The sequence below is a fragment of the Saccostrea cucullata genome, unplaced genomic scaffold (genome assembly GCF_032062105.1).
Source record: "Saccostrea cucullata isolate Sc308-1 unplaced genomic scaffold, CSIRO_AGI_Scuc_v1 ctg2685, whole genome shotgun sequence".
Taxonomy (NCBI): Eukaryota; Metazoa; Mollusca; class Bivalvia; order Ostreida; family Ostreidae; genus Saccostrea; species Saccostrea cuccullata.
The window spans coordinates 17,188-44,981 of NW_026940497.1; the positions used below are offsets into that span (position 1 = coordinate 17,188).

The 27,794-nt window shown below is 32.7% G+C and overlaps 1 protein-coding gene across 1 annotated transcript; it reads left to right on the top strand.

Annotated features, from left to right (window-relative positions):
• Positions 1-4,148: 4,148 nt before the first annotated feature.
• Positions 4,149-27,214, top strand: LOC134255509 (transient receptor potential cation channel subfamily M member 2-like). The gene is made up of 17 exons (XM_062738039.1): positions 4,149-4,324; positions 4,452-4,563; positions 6,485-6,599; positions 7,634-7,896; positions 8,064-8,171; positions 10,398-10,469; positions 10,622-10,724; positions 11,308-11,556; positions 14,130-14,229; positions 15,450-15,681; positions 16,713-16,784; positions 17,364-17,516; positions 17,705-17,980; positions 18,504-18,696; positions 21,622-21,787; positions 22,828-23,024; positions 25,752-27,214. The coding sequence occupies exons 1-17, from the start codon at positions 4,179-4,181 to the stop codon at positions 25,832-25,834; spliced, it is 2,640 nt and encodes an 879-aa protein (XP_062594023.1). The 5' UTR covers positions 4,149-4,178; the 3' UTR covers positions 25,835-27,214.
• Positions 27,215-27,794: the final 580 nt, after the last annotated feature.

A 27,794-nucleotide genomic window follows, 5' to 3' on the forward strand; every position in this document is an offset into this window, starting at 1 on the left:
GATTATTCAGCACAATGTAAAGTAATCATACTCAGTCATGCCTCACCGAACCTCACCGCATGGTCAGATAACCAAACAATGGAATTACATGTTTTGTTCTAAATTGTCCAAACACAGCAATGTATAAACTATCTCTGCTTTGGATTGTTTTTTAAAGCCTCCCTAGTATGAATATCAATAGTCATTTAATTGCGACTTTTTGTCTCTTTTTAATAAAAAGAAAACTTTTGAAAACTTACCTTGAAATAGCTAAATAAAGCTACCTGAGGTAGGTAAATAAAGCTACGTAGGTAATTCTACCTACGTAGCTAAATCTAGTGATTGTACTGGACCTGGTTAAAAGGTAAACAAAGGTCAAATATCAGAGTTAAAATACATGAACTATTATAGGATACCATTCTAAAAGCATGAGAAAGATTAAAGTACAAGAAATAAATAGAAATAAATACCTAAAGTAGCGACAAAAAATCGTCGGCGTAAATCGAAGGTTTTTACAACGCTTGGATCTGTAGCTCTCTGCTTTATTTATACGAATTTTCTCAAGCAGAGAGCTACAGTTCTGCAGCTATAATTCATCCACACGCTCACGCTCAACATCATCATTTTGATAAAGAACAATTTCTGATGGTATACTTATCCATGTTGCTGTGGAAACTTTGCTGATTTTGTGTACTTGAACTCCTTACAACAGCATTATGATGACTTTCTCTTTCTATCTGCTCTCAACCGGAAATGGCATGCCACCGGAAATGCTGTTATGGACAGAATTATTGTTCTTTAAAATCCGCGGTAAATTCAAATAAAAAAAATACGTATTAAAGGTACTTGGACACAGATTTGTAGTTAATATTTTCTCCATAATATCACGAATTATATATTCTAATAGCATTTCACACAAAAATTAATTAAAAATCTTATTTCATTTAAAAGTTATTAAAACTTCAATTTTTTTTGGCGGGTTTGATTGACTCATCCTGGCAATTTCACATATTTAACTTTATTCTTAATCCTTTAGAAAAGTGGCAATCTTGTTGTGTATTAATGAGAAATATTAAAACTTTAATCCAGAAAAATAATTTTATTCAGAATAGAAATGTTAGAAAACAAAACACCTTCACAAGTATCGTCATTCCGAGCTAAGTCGTGTGTGCAAATCGATCACACTCGTGTTATGTACACAGTTTTTGTAAACAAGGCACGAGCTCTGTTTTTATTTATGTTTAGATTTCACCGGGTGCGTTCTGAATCGTCACAGTCTGCTTACCACAACTGCACGGACTGAGAATATAGTGTGTGTTTGTTTTGCTTTCGAACATGTCTACTCTGAATTTTCTGAATTATAGTATCAATATTTTGCATTCATACACAACAAGATTGCCACTTTTCCTAAGTATTAAGAGTAAAATTAAAATTTGTGAAAGTGTAAGGATGTGTCAATCAAACCCGCAAAAAAAAATTAAAGTTTTAATAACTTTAAAATGAAATAAGATTTTTAAGTACTTTTTGTGTGAAATGCTATTAAAATATATACTTCGTAATATTATAGAGAAAAAAAACAGAAAATATTAACTTCAAATCTGTGTCCAAGTACCTTTAAATATATTGCAAATCATTAAAACTAATGCACTATTACAGACACCTATTCCAATTTTTTTTATAACAGGTCGAGACTACTAAATTTTCAGATGTCAGCATAAAAGCTTTCTGTTTACTTTACCCACTGATGATCGAATGACTGAGTATTGCATTACGGGATTGGGATACTACAAGTACTCAGCTGTGTTGAAAAGAAAGAGCAACTTGAATTATCTCTTGGAAAATCATTTTCAATTTTTTTTTCTTTTAGATTTATGAAAGAATTATTAAAAATGATGTAAAATCTTTCATTTATATGCTCTCATTAACACAATTCAGGTGCTTTGAGAAGCCTTATACACAGCTGCAATGATGTAGCCCTCTCCCTTTTTTTATTCTTATTTTTGGGGAGAGAAAATATATCAGATAAAAAAATCAATCTGATTGAAATCAGATCCTTTGATCCGCTCACATAGATCGCTAGCAATCTATGTGAGCGGATCAAAGGATCTGATTTTAATCAAATTGATAGAAAAATCGGAGGGGGTCACATTATTGCAGCATGTGCCAACTTATAAAACATCGGCCTAATCACGCTAAACCATCGAGTTTTTTTCACGTAGTATACGTGTGCACAGTTTAGACAGTAGTGCAAAGTGTGCAATTATTATTTTAACCCCTCAATATTATCAAAACTGATGTTTTATGTCTATACAAACGTCATAGCGTTTGTACGGTATTTGAAGCAACTACTAATCATCTCGAGCATATGGTGTCTTTCAGAATATAATCTTTCAATTTTGGCCTATAAAATGAAATAGAAACTGTAGGGGTTTTCCGTTGACGAAAGTTAACATTATATACAGTAAACCAACGAAAACCACGTGTCGCCATTAATTGAATGTTAAACACGTAGTAGACTGTCTTGCTTTGGAATTCCTTCATTTTATTTTTTTTTCTTTATAAATTTTATAAAATTTATGAATTTTAAAATATTGAGTGCATAAAAATATATATAAAAGATAATCTATCCGTTTCTTCATTTTACAAAATTAATCCTGTTTGTATTTCCGACGCTTTACTTTAAAAAAAAGTATATTTTGACACAAAATCCCTTAAATTTCTTCTACTGGATGGAATAAAATGCACGAAACCTGTAGAAGCTGAACACTTTATATTAAATACATAATCTTTCGACTTTCTAAAATTTTTAATGAACAAATTAAAAAAAAAAATTGATATTAAAAAATACTCCTGAAAAGAGTTCATAAAATGAACTAGAAGAGGTGCGGCTTTTTAAATACTTAATTAAAAAATTTACATTTTTATTCAACATTTGCTTAGTTTTCCATAATTTATTCATTTTTAATTCGCATATGGATAACCTAAACGCATTGTAAGTTCTGTAGAAAAAAATGTGCATAATAATAGCTTGTATTTTTATGGATTTCAAATAAATTGTTAGGGAATTATTGTCAATTATAGTATGTTTACTAAACAAATTTCTGCGAAGTACTGTCAGTACTTTCATTTATATATATAATGTAGGTCGTAAAGAGCAACAACTCTTTGTTTACATTTTTCCTCGGTACGCATATATAGGCCTATTGTAGCAGCGTAATGTAAAAGTTTGAATTTCATTTGATATATTAGTGTCTTTTTCATTATCATTTTTTTAAATCCACTTGATCTTTCAAGTATTCACATAATATAACTTTAAGTATTGTCATAGATACAATTTAAAAAAGAAGAAGAAGAAGAAGAATATAGCGAAGATTAGAGTTCATCTCCTCTTAAAAAATCTTGGAGAATAATAAACACAAAAACATGACAAGAAAATTGATTTAATAAGACTGTAAATTTTTATTGATTATTTATTACCTGAAACCTTATAAATCAATTGCCGAAGCCCTGAAATTGCCTGTAAGTACATCCATGAATTTCAGGACAATTAAGACTGCCGCAGTTTTCGCCCTTAACGGGAGTTAAGTAGGGTCTTAACTTAAGTGCCATTTATATACCCTACTTCGGTGCTGTCAAAAATATATATCATAATTTTTCTTTTAACAAAATAAAATTCCCCTCTATTTCTGCTATATTTCCAATAAAAGTGCTCATCTTTATCATAAAATAGCAAAATATTTACCAAAAAAATTAAATTAATACGGAAACGGAACATCAGCACCCAAGTTGGTATTATTAACTCCTCCGAACTTAAGTAAGTATCCGGAGTTATATATATATATATATATATATATATATATATATATATATATATATATATATAAACAAACTATATGTACCGGCTTTTATCGAGGTTGATTTCTTAGCATCTTAATCATTCTCACAGCATCAGGTCCATGCCTTTATGAAAACAGACAGAATTTACCTTAATTGCGTCTATTTCGAATTGTTGTCTTTGTCATGTACACATACGTTTTTGTATGAGTGTTTAAACCTCCTTTCTCAATCTGTATAGAGTACAGGTACATGTACCATTTCAGACGACCAAATTCCCGCTAAAATCGCTTGTCCAATTTAAAACATCAGATATTAAATTGAAAATCAGAGTTATAAATCTGATTTTTTTTTCAATAATAGCTATGCACATACCGATCGTCATAATCCTAGTAGAGGGGGGTTTGGATGACATCAAACATGCTGCTGACGCTGTGCATGAAAAGGTTCCTGTCATTGTAATCAAGGGTTCCGGAAAAGCCGCAGACATCATTCTGGACTATTTCCATGAGTGTGTTTAAGTTCTGATTCAAAAAGCAATTAATCTACATCTTTCATTTTCTTCTTATTTTATTAAATTCTAAAATCAAATTATGCAATGATGTACTAACGATACATTGTATTTATGATTATTACAGCGAAAGCAATCTTCGGAGCCAGGCTGCACTTCTATTTGGACTCAAGTTCAATGACATTCATTTTATGGATTTACAGGAAAGCCTCGATAAATTGAAAAAAAGACGTTGGATGGTATAATATTACACATAATTTTGTAAACCTATATTTGAAGGCTTGAAGAATTTTTTGAAATATCATTTTGGGGAAAAACAATTATGTGTCTTTATATTTTGAATCAAATATTACATCTTTATTAATAAAAAGGCAGAGAAGGAGTGTTTACATGCTTAAAGGAGATTTAAAAAACAATAAAGCAAATGTCTCTGTATTGCTTTTTTCTTTCAACAAATATTTTATATGTTCCCAATATACAATTTATTATGGATTCAGCAACATAAAAAAAGACAACCTGTCCTTATTAATGTACTTCTCCTTTCAGCTTGATGTGTGAAGGATATGGAGATAACGAACATTATTCAATAACAAAGTCCATAAAACATGTATTTTCTTGTCCAATCAATTTTATAATAGTATCACAACGTGACAACATATTAAAATTTTAATAAACGTGTATTTTTATGCCCCCGTAAACGAAGTTTTAGTCGTGTCCGTCCGTCTGCCTGTCTGTCTCCCAGTCTGTCTGCTTGTCCGCAAAAACTTTGACATTGCCAATACCTTTTGATCTAGTAAAGCTATGACTTTCAAATTTAATAACTGCACTCCTTGTAAGAAGACTTTTCTTTGGGTACCACAAAATTTGACCTTGACCTTGGAATTTGACCCACTTTTATGCAAAAATTCCAAACTTTAACTGTGGCCATATCTTTTGAATAGTAGTTACCAGAATATTTAAACTTCACACACGTATTCTTTGTTGCAAGACCTTTCATTGGATACCAATAACATTGAACTTCTTACCTTCATCTTGAATATTCATTACTAATTAAAAAATTTTTTAACCTGGCCATAACTTGGGAACAAATGGTGATATGACTTTCCTATTTCACAATTGTATTTTCTAGTTTTGGTACCAATATATAAAATTTGCACTTGTCCGCTAAGCTTTTACCCTTGCCCATAGCTTTTAATTTAATGGAGCTATGACTTTCATATTTCTCATGAATATTCCTTTTTAGAAGACCTTTCTTTGGGTGACACCAATTTTGATATTGACCTTCGTGTTTGACCCACTTTTAGACAAAAATTCTATACTTTTACTTTGGATATATCTTTTGAACAGTAGATATCAGGTCATTTATACTCCAAAATTGTATTCTTTGTTGAAAGACCTTTCATTGGATACCAACCTTGACCTCGAAAATTTCTGTTCTTGTGAAAAAACTTCAAAAAATGGCCATAACTTTTGAACGGTAAGGGATAAGGGATTTCATACTTCATATACGTAATCCTTGTGAAAAGATCCTTCATTGGATACTATGAACTTTGTCTTTGTAGTTTGACCTACTTTTAAAAAGTAAACCTTGACCATTACTTTAAAGGGTTAGGCCTCGTGCCTTCATACATATTTAATCCTTGTGACAAAACCTTTCATTTGATAGCAAGAACTTTGACCTTCGAGTTTGACCTACTTTTTAAAATCTTTAACCTTGGTCATAAATTTTGAACGTTTAGGACTAGGGCTTCCATTCTTTATATGTGTATTTTTTGTGGCAAGTTCTTTCATTGGATATCAATGACCCTGACCATCAAAATTTCCATGCATAATTAAAAAAACCTTAAACTTGTTCTACTTTCATATTTCACAGTTGTATTTTCAGTGAGAATACCGTTCCTTTGGTACCAATACATTAATTTTGCATTTAAGAAAAGTTTAATCTTTGCTACTTTGCCATACGGGGGCATCAGTGTTTCACAAACACGTATAGTTAAATATTAAATTCGTTAAATATAACACAGTAAGTTTTCCTAAAATTGGTTCTTAAGTTTTCTTGACAAGTTTTTCCTAAAGAGGCTTCTGATCGATTGTGTTCTTAAGTTTCCTTCATATGACGGGACTTAAGAAAGAATACTAATTGTTTCATCGATATCTTAGGTTAGCCATTTCGATACAGAGCATGATGATCCCTTGATTTTACCGAAGCTTGTTGGCGAGGCGGTTGTAAGAGGGTGGGCCCTGGAAGATGTACACAGTACAGATGCATTAAAAGGTATGGACAAACAAGGCGAGATGGCTGCCTTAAAGTTTCCTTGTATATAAATTTGATAAAGTTTTACTGGAATAAATTCTGTCTGAAATGTTTCTTTGTGACTTAACACTGGATTTATGTTTCTTTAAGACTACCGAACACAGAAAGTATTTCGTATTTAATATTTATTCGGAAACAAATGTTCATATGTTTTTTTTTTGTTGTTTTTTTTTTTTTTTGATAACTTTATTGGTCTTTATTGGAAAAAATGAAGATAACATATTTAACAATTGAAATTCGCCCGCGTGGCGCAGTGGTTATAGCTTCTACTCTTATGTGACTGTATAAACCGAGGTCCCGAATACAGTAGATGCAGACACAAAAAAGCCCTATGACAGTGGCCCTGAGTGTCGAGTATAGATCAAAATTTGTAGCTCTCACTGGTTAGTGATGTAGTTTCCAAATGAGTGAAAAATTCTCGAAAGGGGCGTTAGACAGCTTACATCAATCTGTCAACATTTGAAAAAAAAAGGCTGACATTATCTGACATAACTTTTAGCCTACTAGTAGAAAAAAGTTTGCATCAATAATGAAATATTGAATTCTTTATTTTCCGCTTTCTACAGCACAGGAAAGCTCAGGTAAGAATTATCTCAATATCTTTTTAATATTTTTAAAAATATATTTCGGAATAAGATTTAACAGCAGTGCTAATTTTATTCATACATGTAAAGTATGTTTGTATGTCATTTGATTAATAAACATTTTTTCAAACTGATATTTATTGAGTCTGAATATTTTGATTATTACAAATAATCCCCCTTTTTTTAACTAGTAAGTTTTTTTGCGAAATGAAATCGCTTCATTAAAACAGTCTGGATAATATGACAAATTCTTGTTAGCAACTGAGAGTATAGTTGTTTCCTGATAACACTATATGCTTATTAATTTCGGGCATTATGTTGTCATTTTTGCTTATTAAGAAACATGGTAAATGACATGAAGTAGATGTCATCAATTAAATAAACTGTATTTTTGTGAATTTTCTTGGATAGAAAACCCTTCCTATCCAGGCCCAGAAGCTATGTATAGCCTAAACCAGACAAACAAGGCAGAAAAAGTGACCAGACCCGTCATTTCCTTAAGTATTGAAGCTAACGGAAACAAGAATAAGACCATTGAAGAATTACTTGAGTCTTTCCGTACAGAGGGATACGTCGTAGATTCTAAATTAACCTCGCCACCCTCACTTCCGCTTTATTTCTACGTTGGATATCAAGTGTTGCAGGAACATAATCTGCTGAATGAATGTGGTCGTGTAAGTCTTTGAAATCAACGATTTAATCGTTGATTTCAATAAGTTATAAGAATATCAGAAAATTATGATTTTTGAGGTACGGGGCATAAGTTTTTTACAAACATGTCTGGTATTATTTTTTTTTTTAGATCTATCACTGTTTGTTTATCTTCACTATTTCATTACAGATGTTACTGCTTGAGGCTCTGAAATTCAATCGAACCGATTATGTGAAAGTTCTCATGGATCATGGTGTAATGGTCAGGAGGAAAGATGTACAAACTCTTTACAAAACCGTACGTTTTTAATCATGATAACGCTCATATATATATAGTTTTTAGTTATCCTGCGCTGGGCTTTGGTCCAATTTCCTTAGAAACTCTTATCAAAGATCCAGGAACCTTGAAAGAGGGGTCAGATAGGGATAGGGGCTAAACAAAATAAAATATTTGTTAAAGCTTGTGTATAATTTGGAAACAAAGGGGGAATGCGATCCCCACTAAATCTACTAGTGCTTTTATAAGAGAACAACACAAAGTGTTGACAATTGCGGCACATAGACTTGTAGAAAAAAAATGACTTGCTAGTGAGAGCTACTTAACTGCATTTAATTTTTTTGAATTCGAAATTTCTTGTGACCCTGATTTATATTTTTTAACTTTACATTTGCTCATTAAAAAGAAAAAAATGTAAAATATTTTTAAATATTTGATATTTTTTGGTCATATTTTTTTCATTGGTTAATTGATATTTTTTATGACAATGCTGATACATATAGAAAGATATAAGAAAACAAATGAAATACTGTTGCCAAATGACCATCAAACATGTCTGAGTTTAATGTAATGCAATATAATTTTATAAATTCTTATCCACATTTTACTGTTAATACATCTGATTTTTTAATCCCCAGCTAGGTATTAATCAAGATATTTTTATTAATGTAAGATCGTTCCAAGTGTTTTCTCTGTTAAACGGCTATTCATCTCTCAAATACTTACCTGTCTAGAAAAAAAAAACCCTCTCACACAATCTACACAGACAGAAAAATAAAACGCACAGAAATTAATGCCTAAAACATGCTACACAACTACATGTCATTCAAGAAAAACATTATTTCATTATTATTTTTTAAGGTAAGATCTATTTTAAGCAAATTCAACATAGAAATAAATGCTTTATATATACGTGCAAAAAATATTGCAGACAAATGCCTAAAGACTTAATTCTTAGAGTTTGACCAGAAAAAACAATTTCCTGACGTTTACTTGGAATGGTCTACCACGAAATGCATATTTTAATGTAGAACTATCTTGTTTAAATTGTAAAAATTGAACTTTTTTTTTTAAACTGAAAATCTTTTGAGAACTTTTTTTATTGTCTGCATTCAAAAGGTATCGAAAGGAAACAGGTAAAATGAATATAACAAGCAAATTCAAAGAACTGTTGTCCCCCTCATTCGGTGTCTTTGTGGGTCAGATGTCATTTATTATGACATATTGTGTCAAATATGAACGCTCCGTCGTATGTCATTAAGAAATTATCACTGAAGTTGATTTTTTTTTTATAAATATATCAGTCGTCAAAGTCAAGGGGTCATAAATCATAGCGTGCTCGGAAACATCTTCTCACAGGTAATGCACATGTCAATTATGAAAGCCCTTTCTCTTCTCAATATAAGGAACAAGATGTGCTTGTGAAACGCTTATGACCCTGTATGGCGATAATTAAACTTTCCTTTAAAGCAAATAAGATAAATTATTACCCAATGAAGGGTCTTTTCAAAAGAAATACGCTTGTGAAATACGAAATCCCTATCAATACCTGTTCTAAAGTTATGGCCAAAGATAAATTTTTGAAAAGTAGTTCAAACTCCAAGGTCAAAGGGTCTTAGTTGTTGGTTTCTTAACAAAGGTCTTGTCACAAGTAAAACATGTGTGAAGGGAGAAAGTCCTAACCCTAACCGTTCAAAAGTTTAAGGTTAAAAATAAAAGTAGGTTAAAGTCCAAAGTCAAGGTAATTCTTGATATCCAATGAAAGGTCCTGTCAGAAGGATTGAATATGTGAAATATGAAAGCCTAAGCCTTAATCCTTCAAAAGTTATTGTGAAGGTTGAAGTTTTTGTAAAGTAAGTTAAGTGTCAAGGTCAACGGTCAAAATTCTTGGTATCTAATAAAAGGTGTCACAAGGATTGCATATGTTAAGAAGAAAGCCCTAGCCCTTACCATTCAAAAGTTATGGCCAATGCTAATTTTATCATAAGTACGGAAATCTCCAAAGTCAAAAGGTCAAAGTTGTTGGTATCAATGAAAGGTCTTGCCACTAAGAACACATATGTGAAATATGAAAGTCTTAGTATCTACTGTTCAAAATTTTGGGGCCAGGGTTAAAGTTTTTAAAAAGTAGGTCAACTCCAAGGTCGAGGTCAAAGTTGTTGGTATTGATGTTATTTAATTTTGTTTTTTAAACTGTAAAGAGTAATTGTTGGAAATACTTAATTTGTTTTTGATTTTGTTCTTAAGACGATACTTTGTACCAAGCATTCCGAAGACATCGAGAGCTGTGATTGTTTAGGAATGATGTGGCTGATGAAGGTAGGACCAAAACTTTACATGTACTAGTATCAACAATGTGTCGTTTGAAAGAAGAAAAAAATAAATCAGTTGTTTTTTATGAATGAGTGAATTATTATTAAGATGACCTTATTCTAAGATGATATTTATTTTTGCTTCATTTACATTAAAAGTCAATCAACAGAAAGAAAACCAAAAAATGTTTCAAGAAAAAAAAGGCGAGGAAGGCAATTAAGGCTCCGAAGACCATTTGCAGAGAACTTCTCGATTATAAGAGTATGTATTAGATTGGATTATTTTTATAATACCGAATTTTTTTTCATAATTGCATTTAATATACCCCAATGAAATTTGAAGAAGAAATAGATCGAGCGAGCATTTTTTTTTATCACCCATTGTCCGTCCATTTGTAATTTTTTTTCTCACCTTTTTAATTTCTTCTCAAGAACCATTGGGTCATGAAACACCCGAGAAAGCATCCTGGATAGTGTCGAGTAAAAATTATTGATAAAATCACGACCCCGGGAGGTGGGCGGATCCATAATAGGGAATCTGAATTTTACTTTAAAAAAATATGGGGGAAAATCTTCACAAGAACTATTAGGCCAGAAAAAGAGAAACCTATTTGAAAGCGTTTTAAGGTAGTGTAGATTCAGAATTGTCCATACCATGACCCCTTGTGGTAGGGTGGGGTCACAATATTGATATAACAAGGGAACAATCTGTTAAACAAAGCTACTGAGGTGAGCGATGTGGCCAATGGGCCATTCGACTTGTAATTATTCAATGGTGTTCATTGTGCCTAATATACGTAAATGAAATGTGGAAAACGTCAAATGACTTGAAATATATTTTTCAGAAACGGAGGAGAATAAGGAGGATAAGAAAAAGAAGAAGAAAGAGAAGAAGAAGAAGAGGAAGGAGAAGAAGAAGAAGAAGAGGAAGGAGAAGAAATCTCAAATTAAACCAGAGACGAGCAGTGAGGACGAAGATAGTGACGAAGAGGATTATGAACCAGCCGAACTGGAAGATATACTTCTGTGGGCTTTATACGCCAATAGACCAGAGATTGCTGAAACAGTTTGGCTAAGAGGAGAACACCAACTCAGTATGTCATTAGAAGAAAGTCAGTTGTTTACTGAAGAATATCGTTACTGTCGTGTATTTGCCTCAGCTAAAAAGTTATATGAGATGCATTTATAATTTCGCAGGTATATTAAAGTTACAACCAAATATTTTTCTATATGATATGACGTCATAATTAGCTATATCACGCGAAGTTTTGAGATTACAACTTTTTAAAATCGATATCTAAGATTGATTTGAGGTCGTACATTAAATATGTATCAAAATATGCAGAGGCATAATTTTTACAAATTTTGTTGTTTCTGGGCCTCTGTAGCTATCACAGGTTTTAAATACCAAACCCGTGACGTCATAACTGTTGATCATGCAGTAGCAAATCCAAAGTAAAACGCGAGAATTCATGTAAACAAAGACAAATCAAAGTACTCAGAAGTACAGAGAGCCGGGCTCATTTACAGAGTAGAATGGATTTCTTACATGACTCACGTTTATATTCTGATGAAAAAAATATTTTAAAACTATCAGTATAAATGATAAGACACTGACAGTGAGTTTTTCAATCCTAATACCACGGTCCGATTTTGTCAGAATCAGAATTAATCTGGTACCGCAGCTGAATGTAAACAAACAGGCCAGTCTGGTTCCCTCTCCGGCTTTACCTCGAATGTGTAGAGAACTACGGTAACACTGATTATCAAAAATCCTTACGCTAATGAACTTTGTTCTTTGACTTGTTTTATTTTATATAGATAAAACTTCGTTTTATTTTTGTTGCTTTATTTAGCGTTTGTATTATCTCAAAAGCATTTGAGAGTAAGAACTATATTTTTGCACGTAACTTTAAAATGGCGACTATGGGGTCAACATCCTGCCTTGAACAGGATCACATAAGCCGGCAATTGCTCTTTGAGCAATAAGCCCGGCTAAAAATCGGAGTTTAAAGGCATTTAGAATGAATTAGATGTGTGATTCCTGTGGAAATAAATCTCATGAATAAGGTTTGCTAATATATTTCTACAATTTCTTCGTAAAATAAAAGCAGACAGGGTGTTTACTTGCCGATCAGCCTTTCCTCTATCGTTCGTTACAAAAAGATGCATAGGCCTAAGTTTACTACGCCGCACACTTTAAAACTTTATTTTTGTTTCTATCTCAAGTTCTGCTTCTGTTGATTTTGGGAATTGCTGTATGGTTTACGGGATTGATGCAATTTTTTCGATCTTATAACAAAGTGTAAAAATTTTGGGAAGGTTTCGTCCGAAAGTGTTAAAAATTATTTCTGTGATAGGACAGTGGGATTCTAGCAGCACTTTTCATGGTACAAAGATGTTTTTACATGTCTTTTATAACAAATTGATATTACATGAAACTATCCCCGGTGTAGTGTTGAACTTTTAACTTTTTCATTAAGCATTTTTTCTAATTATACACGTCACGTAGTGACGTGGTGAAGTGCTTCCTTACGTACAAGTCCCATTGAAGTCTATAGAATGCATAATGATAGCAAAAGTTTTATCCATGACTTTACTGATATATTAGTGTTACTTATTATTTTAAAAAAGTGTTAATTTGTCTATAATTCTGATCCGTGTGCAGCCTTAACAAACCCGCGTTAATGAAAATATTTTTTGCTGTAAAAATAATGTGTCATTTAGATAAAAATCACAGTGCATGACATAGGGTCAACAAATTAAAAGATTTTGAGAAAAGACCCTCATTATTTCGTAAGTTCTATGGTCGATACAATGATCTTGTCAGCAAATACAATTTATCACTGAGTCAAATGCTGACTGGCGTTTTTCATACCGATTGTTAGTCCATTATTTGTACACTGAATTGACGACGGATTTTTTTCCGTTATTTCCTGATCATGACAAGGAGCACACGGCGGGTGTGACCGGTCGGCAGGGGATGCTCCCTCCTCCATGACACCTGATCCCACTTCTTGTTTCGGAGATCCGTGTTTGCTCTGCTCTTAATTTGTATTCTTTTATGGACTTTGAGATTGAAAACTGTTCGTTATCTCCATATCCATTTAAAAAAAACACTTTGCATTAAGTTTCATTTTTTCCAAATATAAAAAGATTCGCGCCCTCCTTGTCGATCATATATTACCATGTACTCTGTATTGTTAATATTAAGTGGAAGAGGAATTACGAATGCCTTTGATTCGGGATATAAATGGGTGTCACAAAACACCTGTGTCAATCTACTGTGTTGAATAGCATTTGTTGGAACTTGACACAAAGAAAAATTGATGCATTAATTGATTGTATGTTTTTTGACTGATTTTGATTTGAAGTGACCTAATGATAAATCCCTGCAACTATAAAAAAAAACTCGTAGGTTTTCCTTGGTTTTTAGATATGAGACTTCGTTTTGTTTTCTATATAATTCCATACAAAATTTTGCATAAATGTTTAACCTAATGACATAATCTTATACAACTCTCCCAATATACTTGGTGAATATTATTAAAATAACCAATCTATGAGAAATATTGCATATTTCTGTAAAAGATTTAATATATTATTCATCCTTAACAACTCGATATTATAGTATGAGATTTAAAGTTAGTATTTGAAATACTTATAGTGACTGGTTTGGTTTGCTATGAAGCATTACGGAAATTGTCGGAGGAAGCTAGTGACGTAAAGGAGCAAAATTTTTCAAAAACATTGCTGGATCATGCACAGTAAGGTTGTATACTAATATATTGTATTCCTTCGTTTTAGTGAGTATGACTATTTACGTTTTTAGCTCACCTGAGCCAAAGGCTCAAGTGAGCTTTTCTGATCACATTTTGTCCGTCGTCCGTCAGTCTGTCTGTCCGTCCGTCCGTCTGTAAACTTTTCACATTTTCGACTTCTTCTCAAGAACCAATAGGCCAATTTTAACCAAACTTGGTACAAAACATCCTTGGGTAGAGGGGAGTTTAAATTTTTAAAATAAAGGGCCAAGTTTTCTTACAAGGGGAGATAATCAAGAAAAGACAAAAATAGGGTTGGGTCACTAAAAAATCTTCTTCTCAAGAACCACTGGGCCAGGAAAGCTGAAACTTATGTGGAAGCATCCTTGGGTAGTGTAGATATTAAATTGTTAAAATCATGATCCCTGGGGGTAGGGCGGGGCCACAATAGGGAAGCCAAGTTTTACATAGAAATATATAGAACAAATCTTTAAAAATCTATTTCTCAAGAACCACTGGGCCAGGAAAACTGAAACTTATATGGAAGCATCCTTGGGTAGTGTAGATATTAAATTGTTAAAATCATGACCCCCTGGGGTAGGGCGGGGCCACAATAGGAAATCCAAATTTTACATAGAAATATATAGAACAAATTTTAAAAATCTTCTTCTCAAGAACCACTGGGCCAGGAAAGCTGAAACTTTTGTGGAAGCATCCTTGGGTAGTGTAGATATTAAATTGTTAAAATCTTGACCCCCGGGTGTTGGGCGGGGCCACAATAGGGAATCCAAGTTTTACATAGAAATATATAGAACAAATCTTTAAAAATCTTCTTCTCAAGAACCACTTGGCCAGGAAAGCTGAAACTTACGTGGAAGCATCCTTGGGTAGTGTAGATTCTAAAGTTTTAAAATAAAAAAGGGAAGGGGGTTGTTGGGAATGATAGGTATAGCAAGAGGGGGAATCTGGTAAAGATCTGCGTGACCCAAGTTACTCAGGTGAGCGATGTGGCCCATGGGCCTTTTGTTATAATTTTCCACGAAAAACTTACATTGCTATCTTTAAATACTGTTAAATTAATAAACCATATTAGTTGTTAGTTCGGTCCTAAATATCAGTAAACCAAGAGTTGATCGTGGATAATAAAAAAAAATGTCTGAATCGACAAAGCTGTGCCTACAGTTCTTTTTATTCACACAAACTACTTATATATTTTCTGTTTTCAGACTATTTTACAAGAGAACCCTAGAGCTTCTTGACTCCATGTATGAAACTGATTCCAAGAAAACGTTAGAGCTTCTGGACGACCCAGTCACTATTTGGGGAATAACAAGCAATCCACTGACTTTTGCATACGAAAATTTTATGTACGAGTTTATTGCGAAGCCTGCCAGTCAGAAACATCTGAACAAAACCTGGTACAATGATCAAGCACCACACTTTATCCCTTGTATAAAGGTAATATTTTAAGGATATTCGATCCACAGCTAGGAAGGATAACTCCAAAAATCAATATTTAATTTGAAATGCATCAAAAAAAGGCTTGAAAATGATTTTTATGCAATATTTTTCGATTTATTCATCTTTATATGATTCGAAGTTTCTGGGCGTCTTAGAAAAGGTCTTATAAAAGTTGACATTTGTACCCTATCAAAAAAAAAACAAAAATAATACAGTTTTAGAGAAATAAGACTATCTTGAATCCAGCCTAAGATACCACTCCTCATTAGCATGATATGAAATAAGAAGTGATTTATGGGGTCTTGCAATGATAGCAAAAGCCTTTACACTATCTATTATATAATTTATGACGGAAATAGAAGACAAAAAAATACCAAATAAGTATAATTAAAATCAGGACAATTTCTCAGAACGTCTGGATACCTATAGTTTTTTAACCTAAAATATATTTGTTGATCAATTTGCAATTAGGAAATGCCTTGCTGATTTTCCAATTCGCTTTTTCTGCAAATATATTGGAGATTTGACAGTTTTCCCTATATAATATGATTAACTTTATACCATCATCACTTCCATCAAGATCTAGAATTTATGTGTCCCAATCGATTTGATACACTATAACAAGCTCTGCGTTCGAATAATTTCTAATACAGGACAGGGTATTGAAAATTAACTTGAGAAACAAGGATATCGACTAATCGAGAACCTTTGAATGCAACATTCCGCATATACTTTTGCCGATGCAATGGCTTTGTCAGCAAGTACAATCTTTTCGGAAGTCGTAAATCGGTGAACATTTTCGTAAAAATCGTCAGAACCTTGAATTCACTTTGAGTTACCTATCCCCCCTCCCCCTTCATCTTGAGTATGACAGGAAGCAGATGACAGGTGTAACCGGTTGCCAGGGAATGTTACTTTTCCTTGACACCCTGCTCCCACCTTTTATGATTTGGAGAACGTGTTTTCCTTGCTTACAATTTGTTGTTTCGATGTCTGAACTTGATAACAGTCTTTTTCGATTTGTACAGTCCATATGCCAAAAACCCTGCAATATTGGCGATGTCTTGCGTTCCCCATTGGCAAAATATATCTTTAACTATGTAAGTATAAGTATAATGACAGCTGTTTTCTATCAAAAAATATTAAATCATTTCAGTATGCTTATTATAATATTAATTTTTTTCTCTGCCTATGACCCTATATGTTCAGAATGTTTCTGTTAAATTATTTTCCATTGCTTATGTAAACCATGAAAGAGGTGATCAATAAGAAAATATCAACACACTTACAATTGAAGCAATTTTCACAATTTTCTTGATCTCTTTTTTTTAGTGTTTTGATCACTTTCAACACAATTTGATAATTTGTTTTCTTTCAGGAATTGCAACAATGCCTGTTAACTATCAGTTATATTATATTGGAATGTTCTGATTTTTATCCAACAGGAATTAGACTTTTTGAAAAAAAAATGCAAATTATGCTATAGTTTTTACAAACATACATGTACATGTTTACATATTTTTACAGTTTTAAAATATTTTATAGAGAACTGATTTTTACGGCAAAATTCGAATTGGGATAACCAATCAAACAGATGTACACTATTGTTAAACTAACTTCTTAGAACTTTCAAATATTAGTTTCAATTACTACAACAGACACTTTATGTTTCTTTTAAGGTTCTATTTTTGACTATGCTGGTCAGCTATAGTGCCTTTGTTTCTACCAGTATTAGTACTAGATACTATACAAGGGTCCTGGCAAGAGCGTTTGAGTATTACGTGTACTTCTGGGGATTTGGTGACCTGTTAGAAGAACTGTTCTCATGTTTTGTAAGTAGTCTATTTTGAATTCAATGAAACGAAGAAGAAAGGTGTTTGTGTTTACATTAGAATAACGTGAATTTGTAGTGAAATGGAATCGAAATTCTACATATATAATATGTATTAATGTAAAATATTGCTTGTTGATTTTAGTGTTAAATGTCAAATTTTACAGTAAAAAATATTTTTCGTTTCAGGGAATTTTCCACCAAAGTGGTATAGTAGGAAAATCAAATCGTAGTAAACGGACGATAATTTGGAGATATTTAAACAATTTCTGGAATATAGTGGATCTTTTGTCTTATGCACTCTTGATTATAGCTCTATTTGTGCGACATATGCATCCATCTACAACATTCACAGTTGCTCGTAGGATGTTTTCCTTATCGCTACTTATTATGTATCTACGTTTTCTGGAAGCATTTTTGATGGTTAGGACGCTGGGGCCTACGCTAATAATGATCAAGGAAATGGTAAACCGTTCAATGTGCTTAGCTAATAAATTCCTTTCCAAAATGTACTAAAAGCAACTAAATAAATGTCATACTAAGGCATTTATCATTTAACTGCCATGACATGATTGGTTTCTGATTCTTTCTTATAATTTTAACAACGATACCAGTTTTTTTTTTTAAAGTTTCAGTAGTTTCCTACATCTATATACCCTAATAGTTTGGTGTTCTTTAATAGAGGACAACTTAAAGAATGCTTAATTTAGATTAACTTGAGTTATTCAAGACATGTACTAAAAAGCTTGGGAAACATTAATACATGTGTATCACGTCACGAATATTTGATACAGATAGCAACAGAAAATGCAAGTCTGTAAAATATCGTTCTCTTTAAAGTTTTCCCCCAGATAAATGTATGTTTTCCATACGACTATATTAGTCAATCACTGCTGTCCATTAAAACAAAAATTCAATAAAACCCAAATAATTGTTACAAATGTGTTAAACCTTGAAGCTAATGCATTTGTTGATTTATTTCGTAAAGCTGAAGGACCTCTTTGCATTCATCATCCTCCTCGCCGTGGTCATCGTTGGTGTCGGTTTCTACTACCACGCCAACCTTTGGCCAGACCATGTATTCTTCTGGGCTGGAAGATGGACAGACTGGAGGTTTTGGAAGGTCATCTACTATCCCTATTGGCAGCTCTATGGAGAAACATTTAACGACTTCTTGCAAGGTATATATTGAATATAGGGAATAACTATCTCTTTATCTTCTAATTTGGTATTTGCGACGGTAATTGCTAAATTGCAACCGTTAAAACAGCATTTACGGTTGCAAATACCAAATAAGAAGATAGTTTATCGCAATCTAATGCCATTACTGCATCTCGTGTGTTGTTAATGTCTTATTTCCATTAAATATCGCGAAGCATTGTGTTTTTTGCGTCGCTCTATTTTGACGTAACAATAAAAAGCTAACTCTCCCGTTAATGCTCGTTTTACTGCTTCAAACATTAGTTAGAAAATCTAACAACTGCGTCTCGGGACAAGCCCTCGCCACAGTAAGAATACCTTTCATATCCCACAAAATAGCCAGAATATGCAGATTCGGTTCGGAACGATTTTGAAGAATACAAAACTATTTGCATTGAAAATAACTTCCAATGTAATTAAAACAATATTTTTAGGGTTGGGTAAGACTTTAAACCTTAATTATAATCCAAATAAAGACAAAAATTCAACTAATTTTCTCAACGTTTTTTCTCGCTAAGCAATTTACACGCCTTGTTTACTATTGGCACTGTCTAAGCTAGATAATTCATAGTAAATGCACTGAATACGACTTATCACCTGTGTTTTTTTTTTTTGCTAAATTGTGAATACACGGAACGAATTCTACCGTTAAAAGCACATTTTACATTTTCACTATGGAACATTGTATCTATTTCAAACATCAGCGCATTAGCCAATGAAAACATGTTACACAAAACAATTGCATTAGAATAAATGTTTAACAGCCACAAAGAATACATTTGTAAACTATAGAAGCCATAGCCCTAACCCTTCAAACGTTAAAGCCAAGGTTAAGAATTTTAAAAAGTAGGTCTTACGTCAAAATCAAAGGGTCAAAATTCTTGATATCAAATGCATTATCTTCTCACAAGGATTAAATGTGAAAAGTATAAAAGCACTAACCTTAACCATTTAAAATTGGGTCAAGGTTTGCTTTTTTAAGGAGATATAATGTCAAAGTTTATGGTATCACGTGATGTATAAAAGCACTAGCCCTTACCGTTCAAAAGGTATGGCCAAGGTTTAAGTTTAGGTCAAAAGGTCAAGGTAGTTGGTATCTAATGAAAGCCAAAATTAGAAGAATTGTAGCTTTTTTTCACAGAGGCAACATTGCAGCTGCTTTGCTCAAGAATACAGCTGAAAGTTTATCACTGCCTCAACACAAATTAATAATGGACGTCCGCACAAGATGGAATAGTGCCTACGATATGATCTCACGATTTCTCGAAATGCAGGTAGCAATATTTGCTACCTTGAAAAGAAAGAGAAGCAGAATTCAAGTCTTTCCATGATGATGACTTTACTGTGGCAGAGGAAGTGGTCCAGCTGTTAAAGCCGTTTAAGGATATAACAACACTCCTGTGTTCAGAAAAATCTCCCACTTTGTCCATTATCTTGCCACTTCACAATAAACTTCTGGACAAGCTTCGTGAACAAAATGATGATACCCCAACAGTCCGCAGCATGAAAAATATTATGTATAAAGACTTGAAAGAAAGATATAATCGGATTGAACACACTCTACGTATTGTTTCTGCTTTGGATCCGCGGTTCAAGATGCTTCCATTTTTATCAGAAAATGACAGATCAGCGGTTTACTCTGATATTGTGTTAGAAGTCTGTAGAGTACAGAGTATAATCAAAGTGAGAAGAGAGAAAGAAGACAAAGAAGCTGAATTAGATGATGTTGAAGTCCTGAATGAGCCACCCCTCCCCTCACTGTCTTCAGATTCTCCAGATGTTAGCCCTGTCAAAAAAAAAGGGTCAAAGCAGAAGGTTCTTCCTCTACTTGCGGTGATTCTATGGAATCTGTGCTCCACAGCTTTCTTGGTGATGTATACATTACTGATGTTGAGCCTCCAAAATCACCAAGTACTATTGCTGAGCAGCAGGTGAATGAATACAGAAGTGCCCGAGCAATACCTCTTCAGGAAAATCCTCTTTCTTGGTGGAAAGAAAATGAATTTAAATTCCCACTTATTGCTAAACTTGCTAGAGCATACCTTTGCATTCCTGCCACAAGTGTCCCATCGGAAAGAGTTTTTTCAACGGCGGGGGATATATTAAATGCCCAGAGGGCACGTCTAAAGCCTAAACATGTTGACAATTTACTTTTCTTAAAAAAAAACATGCCCTAAACTGAAAAAAGAAACCAAATGTAATTGTTATTGAGTATTGACTTTAAAGTTATCCTTTTTTTTTCTTTTTTTACAAACCAGAAAGGAAATATTGTACCTATTTCTGTTTGACATGTTAATTAGAATTTTATTTTCTTGTTATTTGTTCTTTATTTTTATTTTTTAAGTTTTGAATGAAAACACATTAAATACATTATAAAATGATTGATTTTTCATTTATTCACAACAACAATGAAAAAAAATAGGAATAATAATCAATAATTCCATATAAATCAAACAAATAGTGTGCTTATAAATATCACAATATATCGCGATATTTTTATAAAATATCGCGATAATATCGCGATACGAAATTTTTGGCGATACCCATCCCTTATACCCACTAATCTTCGATAATGGGGCATAAAATTACTATAGTTAATTATAGTGATTACTATAGTAGATCAAAGTTATCACTACAGTGTCATTATTTGAAAGTTGTCACAGTAGAAAATCATAATTTTTTACCATAGTCAATCAAGGTTTTTATAGTGAACACTATGGTAAATTAAAGTTATCACTTTAGCAAATTAAAGTGTCAAAGTAATCTAGTAAATTAAAGTATTTTATAGTCTCAAAATTATCACTTTAGTTTACTTCAGTTAACAATAGTATTTTTTTTGGTTTGGTATATCGTCATGATTAAACACACCTAAAGAATGTGACTTGTGTTGTTATCATTGAATTTAGGAAATACAGGGCCCTGTGCAGATGACTGTACAGCAAATGAGACCATATGGTCGGACGCCTCAGAGGAAAGATGTCCGCAGGAAGACTGGACTGTAGGAGCCGTGTCAGCTCTATACATGCTTTTCTCCAATCTGTTGCTTGTTAACTTGGTTATTGCTATGTTCAGGTATATGATTAACATTGTATGACAGCTTTTTACATGCTCTTTTCCAATCTGCTGCTTGTGATCTGTTTATAGCTTTATTCAGGTACATGTATACAGCTAAACGCACTTTTTAAGCTCGCATGGTTTTTCGCACAAATTAAGGTCACATTGTTTTGATGTAATATTGTGTATCGAGACAACAAAATACATTTTAAAAGTATTTGTTTACATAATTTGAGTTTTATTTCATTTCATGAAACATAATTCACACAATTCAATTGGCAGAATAGTATTTTTCATCTGTCTGGCTGCTTTCTATGTTAATAACATGAATAAGCAGGGATTTTTCAGAATCAACCTTTAAAATCTAGAATCATGAGAGATTCATCCCACTGCAAATTTTAATGTTTCAAACCGTAAATGCAGAAGTATTTTCCTTTTCATGGAAGGAATTTACTGTTTTTAAAAAATAAACAATACTTCATTATCTTACCCTTTAATGTGGTTTCCTTCTGCAATGTTATCCATTTTTGGCGCTACATTTCGAAAAAAACAAGAGGAGTATGTTAAATAAGCAAAGATTTAAAAAAAAATACCTTGAAGAATAAACTTTAAAATTTTCAACTACATGGTATCATCGAAAGCTCATTTTATACAATTTGTAAAAACCTATGGTAGAATCGTTTAGTAAAAACATCCACTTGGAAACATAAGATAATAATTTTAAAAGACATTTATGCTTGACATTATATATGGTAATAAACGAAGGGCTCTGTCATTGTACTGCAGTTCGAAAATGGTAATTTTCATTACAACAATGTGACCTTAATATTTGCGAAAAACCACGTGAGCTAAAAAAAGTGCGTTGAGCTGTATGGTTGACATATGTATGAAAATCAAAGAAACAAGATTAAATTTTCAGTAATAACACATTCATAAATTCATATTTATTTTAGCAGTTCATTTTTTCCCTACGTACCATATATAAATTTTTGTATGTTTATTTGTTTTTTTAGTTTTTTTTTTTAAGTGAATTTAATAGATTTTTTTCTCATTTGCAGCTCTACATACGAGAGAGTAACAGCTAATGCTGAAAACCTTTGGCGATTTGAACGTTACACCGTAATTATGAATTACAAATACCGAGTTCCTTCCCCTGTTAACCTGGTGTGGAACTTCGTGAGGATATACAGGGTCATTGCATGTTGTTCATGCAACAAAGATCGCTGTTGTTGTTGCTGCAGCGAAGATAAGACCGGTAAGTGGATGAGTGCCTGTTGGTTACAGAAATCAATTTTATGCATAAAATTACTTTAAATTTATAAAAAAAACTTCACATTATACGAGTAATCACATCGCCCATAGGGCGCAGTGGTATGAGCCTTCATTTCCTATTGAATCGTGAATAGGAGTTGATTGTTTTGTCACCCGTTGGAATCCCGCTGTTTGAAATGAAGATTGGTCTTCGAATAAGACAATAAATCGAGGTTCCTTATCATAGAAGGTAAAGGCAAAACATATTCTTCCTTGTTTTAAGGCCGTTCGCGATGGGAACAGATCTAAATTCCTGGCCCTTTGGTCATGCTGACATGCCTTTGTTTCTTAACCTTCAAGAGTTTTTTTTTCAGACAAGAAATAAAGGACTTGTCCTTTTCGTATAATTTATGGTTGTTTCACTTCAGTTGTTTAAATAAATTTAATTAACTGCTATCAAGTCCTTTTCTGGGAAACGAACTCTTAGTTGGTCACGTTATCAAAGCCTGTGAAGCCCTTGTTTCCAGTTAAACTTTTTAACATTGTTGTTTTTTTTTTTTTTACTTTTATTTACATTTGAAACGAATAAATTTCGAGTAAAACTGCACTTATAACAGGAACGAGCCGCCGTATTGCTATGTTGTGGCGCGCAATGACCGATATTGATTGATTGATTTATATTGTTTAACGCCGAGGCGGCAATATTTCAGCCATATTTCGGCGGACAAGTTTGTTTATTGACCGGTTTTGTGAAAGTTTTTGGTTTCTCTGGCTGCCCGAAATGAGCCCACTCTTTTTCGAACTCCAGAGAAACGGTCTTCTGCGTGCCAATGGGGTTGTTGTCCCTGACACGGGGCACCATTTCATGTCCCATCCGACGGACTTAAAATTTAAAAATATGTAAACTGTTATAATGATGACCGAAAAGTTGTTTAGAAGTTGTTTGGTCTGTAAAGTTCACCTCGCTCATACTTGAATGTTTCCATTCATGTTTATCAGTCAAGTTCAGTAAAAAATATGTATATAGTGAAAGATCAATGATTGCTGCTAAAAATAATCCTACTATTTCATAAGGTCTTAAAATATCTTAATTCAAAAGCGGTGGTATCATCTGTTTTAGTTTACATAACTCCAAAAGAATTTTTAGTTAAAAAGGTAATTGCAGTTTTAGGCAAATTATAGTACTCAAAACCTTATTCACATCGAATGAAGATTTATTGTACTTATTGTATTGATTGAAAAATATCAAAACTGTTTATTAATTTATCTTTTTTATCGTAATTAACTTACAAATATTCAAAAAGAAATTGCACCGTGACAGAAATATGTAGACAAAATATCACCGCTCAGTGATTTGGTCGCGCTATGACCTAGCTCTGAACCCCCCCCCCCTTCCCTCGAAAAATACACAAAACTGAACATATTTTCTCTGCAATTGGTTTATTTAAGAAAGATATTTGCAAATTTCAATTTTTAAAATTGGACGCCTATTTATTATAATGCATACAGGTTGAGAATGTTTACATATGAAGTCGCGACAGGTGTTCTTTTGATACCAAGTCGACAGATATTAATTAAGATAATTCGTCGACAGGTTGCAAGTATACACCAAATCAAAATATTTTTGTTTTCAAATTAAGGGGATGAAGGATGTATGGTCACGTGACTCAGTTGATTTACGTCATAATCTCTGATAAAATATGTAAAAAACGAGATTGAAACCACAGTACTTGTATAATTTTTTTGACTGTTTGCGTTCACCATCTATTATAAAAATATCTGAAAACATTCAAAATTTCTTGCAAATATTATCAAATTACGGAATAGATTAATCCACTCTGCCGTTTCCCTACTCTGCGCGTCCAGTGCGTCTTTGACGTCATAGTGGATCTCTTAGTTCAGTAAGATCATACACGGTGAAAACGCGTAGTATAAAGTCATAAAAACGTGTCATAATATGTACATGGTAGGGTATTTTGTAAATTTCAGAACGCAAAAAATATTTTTACATGGTTGTTGACGGAAAAGTTCTGTGGGTTTGTATTTCGCTTATTTCAGGAATGTGTGACGTCATAGTTGGGTTTTCCCGTACTCGAGAAATGTAAACATGACACGTTTTTCTCAATTTCATGACTCGTTTAACTTTGCCCCGTGCAATATTGAGCTCAGCTTCACCAATCGATATTTTTACAGTTAATCAATACAATGACGACCTTGAACTTCGACGTAAATTTTCAAATACTGAATGATAGGATTTTTGCAAATTAATTTTTTTATGGTTTAAGTTGTCCTAAAAAAGTCGTAAATTTCCGTCTCCAGATGTGGTGTTACAAAAGAATCTTGCTTTTTCGAATTTTTAACCCTATTCATACTCTAAAATATTTTATAAGACACATTTCCGCTGGTATATTTTTTATCTATGGTGAAAAATTTGAATTATCGACCGAGTAATGGACCCAGAAACACGGAGAATAAAAACTCCGCTCAGACACTGTGGGGTATGGTATTTGTCACTCAATATCTCAGAAATAAGTCTAGAAACCTATTGATATGTCTGCTTTATAGTATGTAGGACATACTAAATAAGATATATACAAAATATGAAAAAAATTAAATGACAGGTATTTTTTCAGCTAAAGGTCCTTCATCCCCTTAAACATTTCGGTACATGCATGTAAAAAATCCTTTTGATTTATAATCACTGTACAAGGTTTCTGGTTTTTTTTTTCAGAAAAAACGGACCCGGAAACGCTGAAAAAATTCCAAAGAATAATGGCGCACAGAGTTTGTGATAAACTGAATTTGACGAAATAGTTTCTTAATTACTGTTTTGAAGTAGACTTCCTATAAGAAAAAGATTGCTGTGATTGAAAACTGTGCTGGCAAAACAGAGTACTGTATCGTATGATGTTTTATTTGTTTTTGAGTGATAACCTTGATTCAACACTGTGTATCAGTTTTTATTTTCTCTCAAATGTATTTTAAGGAATAGCGACATTTCCTTTCTTTCAAAGAGGTGTTTTCAGAAGCTCCAGCTGCCTCATTAATTTATATTTATTTCATTAGTATAAAGAATATTTTTTATTTATTACTTAAAGGTACTTGGACACAGATTTGAAGTTAATTTTAACTCTATAATATGACGAATTATATATTTTAATAGCATTTCATACAAAAATTAATTAAAAGTCTTACTTCATTTCAAAGTTATTAAAACTTCAGATTTTTGGGTGGGTTTGATTGACACGTCCCTGCACTTTCACAAGTTTTAATTTTACACTTAATACTTACGAAAAGTGGCAATCTTTTTGTGTATGAATGAAAAATATTAATACTATAATCCAGAAAATTCAGAGTAGACATGTTCGAAAGCAAAACAAACGCAAATATATTCTCAGTCCGTGCAGTTGTGGTGAGCAGACTTTGACAATTGAACGCACCCGGTGAAATCAAAACATCAACAAAAACGGATCTCCTGCCTTGTTTACAAAAACTGTGTACATAACACGAGTGTGATCGATTTGCACACAGGACTTAGCTCAGAATGACGATACTTGTGAAGGCGTTTTGCTTTCTAACATTTCTACTCCGAATAAAATTATTTTTCTGGATTAAAGTTTTAATATTTCTCTTTAAAACACAACAAGATTGCCTCTCTTCTGGATGATTAAGAATAAAGTTAAAATATGTGAAAGTTCAAGGATGTGTCAATCAAGTTTTAATAACTTTTAAATGAAATAAGATTTTTAATTAATTTTTGTGTGAAATGCTAATAAAATATATAATTCGTCATATTATACAGAAAATATTAACTTCAAATCTATGTCCAAGTACCTTTAATGCCGTATATATTTATGTATCATTCTGAACATATCATGTGCACACGTTTTAAGTAAATATGCAAAAACGCATTTCATGTGTAGAAGAATTTTCAGTGGAAACAAAAAAAGAAAGTATCAAATGTCAAGAAGTAAAAAACCTTCTTTCAAATTGTTATGATATTTTTTTAGGATACAGAGAAATTGGAGATTTTAGAAAAATATCCGGGACAATTTGGTACCGTACTTCAATGCATACGTGTCAGTTTCCTTAAAATGTTCCTGTTTTATACATGTTGTGGAACTATTTTTAAAATAACATCATTGTAATGTAACCATAACACATTTCTTGAAATTGATTACGTTTTATGCATTAATTGATAATAAATATGATTTGACATGTTTACGTACGTTTTGTATTTTTTCTAAGACTGTGATGGGGAAGTTCTGAGTTGTTATATCGGCCGCGACTGGGCTAAGTCAACAACAGCATAGGTAGACACTGTTCTATCACAGTGTTTGGATTTCCAGAATTCACCCTTTACCAACCTAAATTATGATAAAGTGCTTTTCTTAGCCTTTAGTTTCGTCATTATTGAAAAATCAGGCTATTAATTTTGTAACCCATTACGTCTTGGATTTGACATCTGTTCTGGATGAGTGATGGTACGTGTAGCACAGCTCTGTAGTACACAAATTTTATTTCGGAGTCGACGCTGGATATATAAATACGATATGCAGATTTAAAAACGAGATTTGCCAATGAATGATATATTTAAAATCGAATAGGGCGAATTATTCTACAGGCAAGTTGGTTTCGTGGCGAACTTTCTAGCATTCTCGCGAATTCATGGCCTGATATTTGCCCATGACATCCGCATTAAACTCGATTATATATTTATCCGTGGACCTCAGTATCAGGACTTAAATATCGTTTAATCATCAGGGTTTACTTG

Excerpts from the sequence above, each read along its gene's own strand:
- LOC134255509 (XM_062738039.1), top strand. The coding sequence starts at position 4,179 with ATGCACATACCGATCGTCATAATCCTAGTAGAGGGGGGTTTGGATGAC. Across the intron at positions 18,697-21,621 it reads ATTTAACGACTTCTTGCAAG|GAAATACAGGGCCCTGTGCA; the intron begins GTATATATTGAA and ends CATTGAATTTAG. Across the intron at positions 23,025-25,751 it reads CTGCAGCGAAGATAAGACCG|AAAAAACGGACCCGGAAACG; the intron begins GTAAGTGGATGA and ends TTTTTTTTTCAG.